Source organism: Loa loa, assembly GCF_000183805.2.
Source record: "Loa loa unplaced genomic scaffold supercont3.225, whole genome shotgun sequence".
NCBI classification, from domain to species: Eukaryota; Metazoa; Nematoda; class Chromadorea; order Rhabditida; family Onchocercidae; genus Loa; species Loa loa.
The window spans coordinates 50566-63438 of record NW_018108405.1 but is presented as its reverse complement, the minus strand read 5'-3'; the positions used below and the strand labels follow the sequence as shown (position 1 = coordinate 63438).

The 12873-nt window shown below is 25.6% G+C and overlaps 4 protein-coding genes across 4 annotated transcripts in view; 1 reads left to right on the top strand and 3 right to left on the bottom strand.

The window, feature by feature from the left end:
• LOAG_06510 (hypothetical protein) overlaps positions 1-403 on the bottom strand; it is an 11902-nt gene extending 11499 nt beyond the window's left edge. Inside the window, exon 1 of the mRNA XM_020447159.1 lies at positions 313-403. Within this exon, the coding sequence (XP_020302581.1) occupies positions 313-393 (81 nt within the window). The 5' untranslated portion in view covers positions 394-403. The remainder of the gene's footprint in view (positions 1-312) is intronic.
• A 3172-nt stretch (positions 404-3575) lies between these two features.
• Positions 3576-6035, top strand: LOAG_08311 (hypothetical protein). The gene is made up of 4 exons (XM_003143843.2): positions 3576-3762; positions 4461-4612; positions 4941-5039; positions 5985-6035. Exons 1-4 carry the CDS (start codon positions 3588-3590, stop codon positions 6027-6029), a joined length of 471 nt encoding a protein of 156 aa, XP_003143891.1. The 5' UTR covers positions 3576-3587; the 3' UTR covers positions 6030-6035.
• Positions 6036-6549: 514 nt separating this feature from the next.
• On the bottom strand, positions 6550-7681 carry LOAG_08310 (hypothetical protein). The gene is made up of 3 exons (XM_003143842.2): positions 7509-7681; positions 7014-7150; positions 6550-6715 (listed from the first exon to the last, which is right to left on the bottom strand). The coding sequence occupies exons 1-3, from the start codon at positions 7660-7662 to the stop codon at positions 6575-6577; spliced, it is 432 nt and encodes a 143-aa protein (XP_003143890.1). The 5' UTR covers positions 7663-7681; the 3' UTR covers positions 6550-6574.
• Positions 7682-10108: 2427 nt separating this feature from the next.
• Positions 10109-11918, bottom strand: LOAG_08309 (hypothetical protein; the record flags this gene model as incomplete). Its single annotated transcript, XM_003143841.1, has 3 exons — positions 10109-10225; positions 11137-11272; positions 11881-11918. The coding sequence occupies 3 exons, from the start codon at positions 11916-11918 to the stop codon at positions 10109-10111; spliced, it is 291 nt and encodes a 96-aa protein (XP_003143889.1).
• Positions 11919-12873: the final 955 nt, after the last annotated feature.

The following is a 12873-nucleotide window of genomic DNA, read 5'->3' as shown; positions in this document are numbered from 1 at the left end:
TATATATATATATATATATATATATATATATATATATATATATATATATATATATATATATATATATATATACCAACACAAGATATTTTCAGCAAAATTCTTACCAATTTTTAAAAATAAAATCTAAAAAAGAACTAGAAATTCTTTTAACAAACACTTTTTAATCGTATCCTTCACATAAATTCTTTTTAAATAGAATAATTGTGATGAATACTACTATAACCTAGTGATGCACGATATTTGCCATTTTCAATACTGTGAATTATTTATTTTTGAAATCAGTCAAATTTGAGAGAGAATAAAATTCCAAACCTTTTCAACAAAATTTTGACGGTTTTTCAGATGACCTTCTGAAATTGCCCATAAATTATCTGAACTGTTTGCCCCTGCCATTCACCTATAATGACATTAAGCTATAAATTTTCGCACATACAAAATTCGATAAGATGACTACTTCATTTTCTAAAAACGAACTAATATGCCATCGAATGGTAAAAACACTTCACAAATAAATATGTGTTAAATTACAGGGATCTTTCGGATATTCACGAAAATGCTAAAAAGAGTAAGGATTTGTGTTTAACCCATGCACTCATGATAGTACCAAAATAAAAAATGACAATTTTCATGTAAATTAGACAGAAGACAAATGGTTATTCCAGAATGTAATTTACACATGAAATCTCTTTAAAAATCCGCAAAATTTTATTTAAAAGGGGAACTGTTTGAATTCAAGAGTAGAGTAAACAGGTGTGGTTCGAAAAAGGAAATGCAGTTTTTGATAATTCCGCTATAGTGAGATTCGTTCCAGAAAGAGGAAATACACGGAAAAGAAAGGAAGACAATAGCATACAACCCACGCATCCCATCAGGTAATTACATTACAAGAAAAAATTACATTACCGTAAACAAACTTTGGCTATAAGTGATTGATCCAATGATACAGCACAAAAACACCTTGTACCTTTACACGAGATATTGAAATATATTTATGTAAATGAGCACTATGATGGCAGCCCAATACGGTAGTAGTTTTACTAAAATTTAAAAAACCAATAAAATTCGATAGTTAAAATTTAAAATTTCATAAACTATATTTTGCATTGTTCGAATTTTTGCAATCTGAAAATTAATTTGAAAATTACTTTTGTAAAGATGCAAATTATGAATTACATCATTCATATGCTATCTAAACAGTATGCGCTCTTTTTGAGGCTAAAAGTGGGACGTGTAAATATATTTAAGTGTAGTACTACAATTATAATTGTTTCTTTGCATAGTCATTAATTAAGCAAGACTAATTATTACTAATGTATACAAGAACTTGTTAAACAAGATGGTTAGCGTATCAGGAATTAGATGGATAGCATAATTCATCGATTTATACTACAATAGATAGTTGATAATCTACTATCTCTTCTACTGATAAGGAAATTTTCGCTCAGCAATTCAATACCAGTTTGGAGCTAATGATGTATAATAGCAGAATACGTTAAATGATATAATACCGTAATATCAGATGATAAAAATGATTAAAGAGATAAGTTATCAGTAGAGATCGATAAGATATGATATGAGAACGAAGTGTAGGATAGATCGAACAAAATAAAAAAAAAAAAAGAGATCGATAAGTTCGTAAGATATGATATGAGAAAGAAGATCATGTGATGTTAAAGATTAACGAAATGTAAAATTGCAGTACTAAAACAATTACAACATTTTTTGCTGTCCAAAACAATTAACTAATTAATTAATCAATTAGGGGGATATAATGATGTAAATTTTACATTCACAAAATGTGACCGTAGACAAATTAAATAGAGAATATAGATAGTATAGTAATGAAATATTACAGTTATGGTGGTATTTGATTATCGATCTTTTTCAAATTAACATTTACAATTAAAAATTTAATTTCTGCTAATTTAGATAGCCTAAATAATGAGTGGAATATGTACCTAACATAAATAATTGAATTATCAATATTTTCGTGCTTAATTACTGCACTTTCTTTAATCAATCAAATTTCATAATTTAAATCTGAAATGGTTAAATTAGCTCATATATTGTAGCATACGGCTTAATTCATTAGCCTTTTATAATCGTTTCTTGTTCAGATCTTTAGCTTGAGTGATTTTGTTACATGCTGATAGTTTGCTAGTTGAGGAATTTTTAATCCGTAAGTAAAGAGTGATTGACCTCTCGTTGTTAGAGCTTTTATTTTGGATGCGTGACCTTTTGCAAGCCTTAAAAAAGGACATGTATGACCTTCACAACATTTAAATAAAGGCATACAAAGTTATTAAAGTAATAAATAGTGATATGTATATAAAAAATGGCTTGTAAAATCAAAGGAGTATGATATAATAGTTATAATAATATACAGTGGCATGGTTGACCTTTACAATATTAGGGTAAGGATGACCTTTAAAGAAACTCAAGAGTTGACATATTTGCAGCATTTAAAAATGTCTCGGTTTTTTTAACACAATCAATTTAATCTATTCATGTTATTATTTTTTTTTCTAAGTAAAATTTTGTGAAATTCGAAATTCTCTTAACCGTAAGATTGTTTCTCTAAAATTTAAAAGATTTTTGCTTTCAATTGATACCTATAAGCATTACAGATCGGAAATGACAATTTTAGGATGTTAAATTATCGAAAAAAATAGCCAAAAAAAAGCAGTGAAATGCTTTGGCCAAGGCATCTTTGCATGGACCAAAACATTCAACTAAACGAAACAATGAAATATTTTGGCTAAAATGTTTTTCTGTGGACCGAAACATTCGGCCAAAAAAAGCAACGAAATATTTTGGCCTGTTTATAAAATCATTCTTTTCAAAGATTAAGAATGAATAATTGAAACAATTCTTTGTCTGATTTTAATTTCAAATTTAATATAGGTTAAAAGAAGTTACAAAAGATTTTCAATCTCTGATGTTAATTTCTTAATTTATTCAAATGGCGTAAAATGACGTGTCAACTAATTTCGTCACTCTAAATTTTCTATCAAACAAAGTGACAATAAAATGATCAAATCTTTATTCCAACATATTCATGTTGTCACATTTGTAACTTTTCAAACTAACAAAAAAAAAAAAAAGAGAAAATAATCTTTTCGAAAATTTTCCCAAATTAAATTAACATTTGAGCATTTATACTGTTTTCTTATTGATTGAAATATTTTTATATAAGCGGTATTTGACCAAATTTAGGATTGAACAATTGGAAACTTAAAAAAAAGAAAGAATGATGGACTTGTTGATGAAAGGATAAGCGAATGATTTTTCGAAGTTTTAAAAACATTGGGCGCAAAATGTCGATTTAAATGATTGAGTATATTGTTGAAAGGATATTTATAATAAATGATTTAAATGATTACCAATTGTTATCAGTTGTTAGCATCTGTTCATTTCAACTTTTTTTTTTCGTTTTTTAAACAGTTTCTTCAATTTTCAATTTCTTTCTTCAATTGATCTCTTCCCATTGATCGATCCATCGTTTTAATTTTATTTAATGAAATATAATTTGCATTTGGTATAAGAGTATAAGTAACATTTTGATATTTTTCAGTAATTTTCAGGTGATGGTGATGATATCAATCCTTATCTTATCAATATTTCTTCATTTAATTAACGGTGATCAATTAAAATTTGCTGAAAAAATTTCAACACGTTCAACAGCTGCTAAAGGTATCTTACTGTGTGGTACCACTCCGGCTACCGATGTTAAAGTAAGATTATTCCGGAAAGCAAGCAATGGTATGTGAAACATACATTAAGTCATTTTTTATTAGCAGTTGAAAATTTTGTATAGTAAATATGAAGTATATGAAGAGTTAAGGTTAAATGCTTAGGTATGAAAAAAAAAAAAAAGTGATATCATAGGAAAAGATTTAATGAGAATTTTAAAACATTTAAAATTTGTTATCTATAATTATTTCAATATATTTTCAATGAGAAATTAAAAAGGAATTTGAAAATCATTCGAACAGAAATTTGTTTAATTTGCTTTTATTGTTGATCTATATAAAATAATTACTTAAAAGTAGTTAATTAGAAGCTAATAAGGTTGAAGAAAAAAACAAACTTGAAGGCTAACAAGCTTGAAGGGAAAAAAAAATTTGGAACGATTGTTAAGAGAATTTTTCAATGGAAATTTAATTAAATAATCATTTTAAAATGCTTGAAATAGCCGCTCAAACAGCGTTTTACTGTTTGAAAAATCAAATTCAAGCATTTTTAAAAATTATTATTTCAATTTTTAAGTAATTATTATTTTAATTTTTAGATAATTATTAGTCCTTCTTTGCTATGATATTATTTTGCACTTGATTCAAAGTGATTTTCATGCTATACATGTATTCGCTATAATTAATTGCTGTTAATCATTTATAATTAATTAAATATATCTTGTAAAAACTTTGAAAGCATGAAAATTTCCAAAAATTAATTTTTAGATATTGGAGAAATTCTGTCTACCAAGCAAACGACATCAGATGGACATTTTGAAATTAAAGGTGATACAGTTGATCGAACAGAGCAAGATATTGAGCCAATGATAAGATTTTATCATCGATGCGATGATGACCTGAAAAAAGATCTTAAAAAAGTTAGTTTGAATAATTTTACAAAGAAATTTAAAATTTCCGAATAATACTGTTTTTAAGTTAGTAAAAATTTAAATTAACTTTTTAATTCAATTTCCAGAAACTAACAAATTAATCATACAAATATCTAAGATTTGATAAAAATTTTCAATCTTATTCAAACATTAAAATATATTTCAACCAACAATGTCTTTAAACGTGCAAACTAATTGAATTTATAATTTTAACCCTAAATTTTAAAATTTAATTATTCTATCTAATGAGTAAAGCTAATGTTTAAAAAAAAGAAAAAAAACAAAACTTAAAATTTGAATGATAAGATCAAAATAGGTTGGTTATCGAACATTTGCTATGAATTATCCGAAAGAATATGTAACAATTGGTCGTGTACCAAGGAAACCATTCGATATTGGTAAATTAAATTTACAGGTTTGTTTATTTGTTGAAATTTATTTTTAACATTTAATGAATAAAATCATGAGTGAATAGTTAAATTCAACATTTTTGATTAGGTTTGCAAACCGTCTGATAATGATGCTATCAGAACAAATATCCCGCTTGATCGACTGATTATTCATCATTATCACAATTTGCATTAAAGCTTTATTTAGCACCATTCAAATTATTTTAAAAACATCCCAAATTGTTGACCGAGCAAGTATCCCCAAGTTATGCGACATGTCAACAAATGAAATAACATTTGAACTCACTTAGGAAAATCCTAACGAAATATGCAATTTATCATTTTAACCATTCGTTTATCTAAGTTAGGAAAATCTCAGCACTAATTTGTAACCACATCTAAGCATTTGAACCAACTCCAATATTGTTATGTTATTTTTTCCTTTAATAACTTTTAACCTTTGACCTTGTTCTCGATTTTTCCATTAACTGCTAGATTAGGTAAAGCGAAATAAGGCGAGAAAAATTTGAATGCGTAATGAAAACAGAAAAACGATGACTGGAAAAAAAAAAATCCCATAACCAAATATTTTGGTTCCATCTTTTTTTTTGTTTTAAATTAAGGATAAGTTTGTTTTTTTTTTTGTTTAAATTAGGAAATCTGAAATTACATTTGAAAATTCTAGCCATTTACCCTTCACCATTATCTCTTTTTTTCTAGAAAATACATCCAAGTTACTTTTTTAACAAAACAAGACTAAGTTTATTTTATCAAGAAATTCGTAGTAAAATTGTAGAAAATCTCTCCCATATTGTGGACGTGAAATTCGTAATTTACGTGAAATTCGTAACCTGTGTGAAATTCGTAATTTATGTAGAATTCATAATTTACGTGAAATTCGTAATTTACGTGAAATTTATAATTTCTTTGTGCTATAATTATCGATATGTTGAAATAAAATTTCATTGCAGGTAATGTATCCAAAAGAAAGTCGTGATATGAAATTTATCGATTAACTTTAATTCATGGATCGATTTAATTTAATCAATATTTATTTTTTATTCTATTCTGTTGTAAAATTTTTGTAGGTTTATAAATTATTATTAATTATGATACTATTATTTCGATTTAAAATTTGTGTAACTAAAATGTGATTCAAAGTTGAAATTTGCATATTTGTAAAATAAGAAATTAAATTCAAAAAATCCATCAACACAGCAAACCATTTGCATATCATAATAATAATGAACAACTAGTGATTACCTAATTTCATCGTTGTGAGAGTTTGATGTGTGTATGCGTGTGTGTGTATGTGTATGTGTATGTCTGTGTGTGTGTGTGTATGTGTGTTTGTACACACCATATATTTTAGCATTAAAAATACGTTATGCATATATCACTGATAAGGATAATATGTATTCTGATTAATTAATTATTTAAATTAATCCATAATTTGTTTAACAAAAAAGGAAAAAAAAGAAAAAAAAACTGAAAATAATACAATAATTGAAATGAAATTTGATATTGATAAAAATAGGAATATACAAATACAAAATCACAACTAAAATATACATTCTCGTCCTTCATCCTCAAAATGTCCTTGCAAATTTAATATACCAATATCAATCCATTGTTCCGGTTTTGGTTCTCCGTTATGGATAAATTTTTTCGGTATATGAAAGGCTATTTTACGTTGACATGGCTAAAATAAACAAAAACTTTTATCATTTTAATAAACTAATAACTGATATGCAAGAAATATATAATAAAAATACAGCAATATGCAATATTTATGGGGATCCCTTCTTTTTTTTTCTTGCAGTACAATAAAGAGTACCGTATCACTGTTATTTAATACAAAAGATGATACCGTAATAACTGATATGCAAGAAATATACAATAAAAATACAGCAGTATGTAATATTTCATGGGGATTCCTTTTTTTTTGTAGTACGATAAAGAGTACCGTATCATTGTTATTTATTAAAAAAAGATGATACCGTTAATCCATCCTGACAATCGGTCCATACGTATAACACTGGATCAATATCCGTTAATTCACGTGTACTTCCATTTAGTTCAAATTTTCCATTTTCATCAATTGTTTTCTCATCAAGCGTATCATCAGGATCAGGACCTAAATGTTACTGTAAAATGAACAGAAATAAATTCAGGATCAGGATCTAAATGTTACTGTAAAATGAACAGAAATAAATTCAGAATCAGGACCTAAATGTTACTGTAAAATTGACAGAAATAAATTGCAAATATAAAAATTAATTAACAAAAAAGCTTTTTGAAGAAGTAATTTTATTCAGCGCCAAAAAAAAGAAAAAATAGTTTTATTTACGTCTCATTAAGATGTTATTTCATTTCATACTTTACAAATTTATTCACATTTTGGTCATATGATAATATCATATATGATCAGTTAAAAGAATTATAATTGTCACATCCTTTTCAAATAATTTAATGTATATTTTATCAGCACAAACCTGTATCAATGTCAACAATACGAACTTTGGTTTGTATAGCTGGTCCTGAACCACACATTAATTGTCCACGTACCGCGACACCTTGCTTTCGTATAGCATTAATATGAACAATGAATAGAAATGATAAAATTAATGAAGTATACCAGGTGAACATTTTTAGAATATAAACTGAAGAAATTTTGAAAATCTTCTTTATCCTAAGCTTTATCCATACGATAAATGACATTTGATTGATATTGTATGAAATTTTAGTCACATAAAATCTATCAAAACCATATCAAAAAGGTTTGTTAATTTAAAATTTTAATTTTATTTTCATAGATCAAAGATTAATTTGATAAATTTTATTTAAAAAAGAAAAAGTTACTATGTATTACATTTCATTAGAAAATCTACCCTTAATAAAATTTCAGTGAAAATGATTGATTTGGTAAGTTTGGTAGTCTAAGAAAATGAAAGGATAGATTAAAGAAAACAAATAAATTGGTGAAATTACAAAAGAAAGTGGAAAAAAGTATTTTTAAATAATTCAAATTGTCACATAAGATTAATTTCATTATTATCATTATATGTCTTTATTGATAATAAATTAAGTGATAACGAAGAAAACAACAATAATAGTTAACAGATTTGATGAAATGTGAATGAAGGAGGATAGGAAGGAAATTGCAATCGAGATTGAGAACGGGATCGGGATCGGGATCGAGATCGGGATTTTTTAACTAATGATTAAATGAGATGAAAGAAGCGAGACGAAAACAACTGATTGAAATATGTCACAGCTGTTATTGAGCGATAACATAGTCTAATTAATTTCATCCTCAGATGATATTGTCATTTCGAAAAAAATTTTCCGTTAAGTGTTGAATTATTTTAATAGTTTCATTTATCGAATAAAAAGCGAGTAAATTATGTGTTTGTATTTAATTTAATATCGGAATAATTAATATAATTCAATATTGAAATTTAATTGATATTGAGTCAATTATGATTTGATTTGATATTAGAATAACAATTGTTTGTTTTGAAAGATAAATAAAAGCAAAAAAACTTCAACCTATTTAAGTGTTAAAAAAAATGAAAACCATGTAGCCAAATCTTTTAATCATTTAAAAACAATTAAAATTTGGCCAAATGATAAGTTTATCAGTTTCAGAGAAAAAAAAACCTTTAGTAAATTTACGTTTAAAGATAAGCAGATCTATTTTCCGAAATCAAACATTATCAGTTCAATGTTCGCCAAAAACGGAATTCAGGAATATGCATAAAGTAGGATTTCGAGGTTGGATGAAATGAAGTGATAAAATGTTGACAATTATCAATTTCAGCAATAATCATTTCAATAATAGCTTATTTCAATCAATTCTAAATTGATTTAAATAGGAAAATGATTATTTGGGAAAGAAAAAATTCTTAAAGGTAAACTTTGAACCAGTAATGATTAGATAATTAAATTAGCCAGTAGTAATTAGTGAATTTGATTCATACAAAAGATTATGCTCAAAATTGATAAATAGCTAAAAATTGTTAGAAGGATTGGTCTATGATCTAATAAGTTACGAAAATGAAAAGTTGCACGTGAAGGTGACAAATGCAAAGAACATTTGTTTCAGGTATGTGTCGCATTCAGTCTAGAAAAGGTAAATAGCTATATTATATATAACAAACTGGATGTTTTCATATAACATAACTTCATGGAATCGATGATTTTGTTACATTTCAGGTCATCTGTATAATTGTATTAATTCCTGGATAGCATAGCATTCTTCTATCCATTTATTATTCCAATCATGAATTATTTCTCTATTAATAAATTTACATGATAATTGTTCTTTAATCAATGAACATATTTTCAGAAGGAAAGATGATTATTACGATATCATACAATCTGATTATTTTCCTCGTACCCACGGGTAACTACCGGGAGATAAATTTTATTTCCAAAAATTATCTTATTTAATAATTTCTCTGCATAATCATTTCCTGATTCTGAGTTTCAATATTGAAGGATCTAAAAGTTTTTTTTTTTGGATTAATTACACGCCACTACGTATAATCCCGTCTATTTTCATACTTTTCATTTTAATACACCAACTTTTTATGAGGTAAAATTCTACGTGATCACGTATGATAACGTTTATATTTCTCCTATGCAATACATTTTTTTTTGTAACTAAATGTGTACCAATTTAACGTGACAACCTACGGAAAGTGTACTTCAATTTCCACGTCTAAAAATTTCACGCGTACACACACACACACACACACACACAAACACATATACACGCAGGTGTACTTTATTTTGATTATAAACAAAATGAAATAGACCAAATTGGAAATCATTAACTTTAATGCATAATTAATAATATTTGAAATTATTAAAAATAAAGTAAAGAAGAAATAAAAAGATAAAGATTATCATGAAGAAAGTTTTGAAAAAAAAGAATAAAAGAGATCATAAATATGAAAGGAAAAGAAAAAAAAAGTGATAACACAATACATTACCAATTCATTTAATCATATCATATCACCATACATTGATATTTTTTATCCCTATTAAAAAGTTTTTTTTTTTGAAATTAATTTAATAAATTTTCAAATTATTCTTTTTCTTCATCATTTCTAATTTGTTGACTTTGTTTCTTTCGTAAATTATTCACTTCCTGATCTTCCAGTTTATCAGCAACTGCTGCGCTATACACATCTTTCTGCTCCTCCTACAAAAATAATTGAATTGAAGTGAAAAATTTGCAAATTATAAATTTTTAATTAAGCTTGAAGTTTTTTCTTCCTTAATAATAAATATTCACATTTATTTTCTTAATATAATAATACACGTAGCATTTTTATACGTGATATTTATTTTAGACGTGATATTTTTAAACGTGATATTTTTGATACGTAATATTTTTATAAGTGATATTGTTTTACGTGATAATTTTACAAGTGATATTGTTTTAGGTGATAATTTCATAGATGGTAATTTCATAAGTGATATTGCATTACGTGATGATTTTACAAATGATATATTGTTTTACATGATAATTTTATAAGTTATATTTTTTTAATATTGTAATATCTTTTAAAACAATGATAAATATTGATAATGAATTTACTGTATATTGATAACAAATATTTTAACATTGATAAAGAATATTTTTTAATAATAAATTTTTTACAATAGTTTATGCCACATTAGAAGATACATACTGTAAATTATCTTCATAATATTTTAAAATAATAATATTCTATTAAGGATGTTAAGGTTCACTCTATTGTTATTTAAATTTATCGTAATCCTACAATTTGTAGCTTATCTTACGGATTAAAATAACCGTATTTGTTATTCTCAAAAGTGATCAACAATTACTTCCATATCATTTAATTCATTTATTGATATTATTGGTATTATTACTGAAAAAAAGATCTATATTGATAAGATAAAAAAGATTATCAAATTATCAATCATTTCTGATAACACATAAGATCATTAACATGCAATAACATTATCACTATAGTTTATTTCAATCTTTTGGGAATAGATCATGTTTTATTGCAAAAATTAATTAAGATTAAATTCATATAAATGTTATTTGATAAAATATAAGTAAAATTTATAATAACTTACCGATGTTACAGAAAATTTCTTAATTAATTTTGCTTGTGATTCAGCTTCAGCTTGGGTACTAAATCGACGATGTATATTACCGGAAGCAATCAAATGCATTGGATGTATTGGTTCAACAGTTAATGAATGTCGATGACTGAAATTTTAAAAAGGAAAAATTTTTCGTTTTTATTAAAATTTATCAAATTTAAATTTAATATGGTTAAATTTAACAACAAATAATAATAATTCATTGTAAATTTTGGTTTATATTGACATATTGCATTTGTTCAAAAAATATTTCAAAATGGATTTTTGCTTTTTTTGTTTTTTTGTTTTTTTTTTTTAATTAAATCAAAAAAGGGAGAAAACGAAAAAATTATAGAAATTAATTTGTTTTTTTTTTTGAATTGATGAAATAAATGAATAAATGAAAAAGGAAATAAGTAAATATTGTACAAATAAAGAATTAAACATTTCCTGGAATTTAGAGTTATTTTCAAAATTTCCCCAACAAGTTTTATAATTCTTATCATGCGAATTTATACTAACGGTTAAGGGTCACGAATTTACACTCAGAGTTAAGGGTCACGAATTTACACTCAGAGTTAAGGGTCACGAATTTACACTCAAGGTTAAAGGTTACGGATTTATACTCAACGTTAAGGGTCGCGAGTTTATACTCAGGGTTAAAGGTCATTTTTCTCGGAAAAAAAAAAATTGTTAATATTCATATTGCAAACTGCTGAATAATGGCAAACATACTCATTGTCAACATTGCTTTGTGAAGGAGCGGCAGACATATGCAATCTGTTTGTTATCCCTAGAATTTAAATTTTAATTTGTAATTATCCTGAAATTAAATCAAAATCTTTCTTGAGAGGGATTGCACGTGTATAATGACATGAAATATCCGGAATAAATCTAATGTAACCGGAATTATAATCATCATGTGTAAAATTGTTTTCAGGAAATTGCGCTGCGCAAATTGCTTCAAGCATTTCCTCATACACTACTTCAGTTTGTTTAAATTTGAAATGAGATAATTAATGCCGTTAGCAGCATTTTTTTTTTTGTTTCAGTTTTAAATTGATGAAATTACAAAGATAAAATGACATTGTAGTGCAAATCGAACAGAATTGATTAAACAATTATTAAGTATTTGATTAACACATAGTAATTATCGATTATCATGTCAAATATCGTAGAAATTAAAAAATTAATTTAAAATAAAATTACATGAAGACAGGAATAATTATTTTTGCTCGTATTTAAGATTAGAAATGAAACCAATATAATATTCATTACTTATAGCATTGCATTTCGGATATACTGATTTCCGGAAAAAAATATCCGTGTTATTTGCTATGAAAACATCCGGTTAATTTGTTTGTTCATAAATACTTTCCATTTTGTGTAAAGAAAAAAAAACAAAAACATTTTTATTTGTGAAAAATTATTGATTGTAGGAATTAATTTCTTAAATCTGAACATTATAATAACGTACGGTTAAATTTCTGTAAATTTTTATTCATGAAAATTTGTTAATTAAAAAGAATTAATTTACTAAATTTGAAAACGAAAAGAAAAAAAACTGGTTTTAATATCAAAATTGTGCACATTCTTATTTTACCATCTCTTGAGCCTTATGCTTTCGATCCTTGAGAATGACATCAGCAATTTAAATGATATCAATGTTACAAGTCACAGGAACATTTAAATAATAACGGTAAAAAGTAGAAATGATAAATAATAATT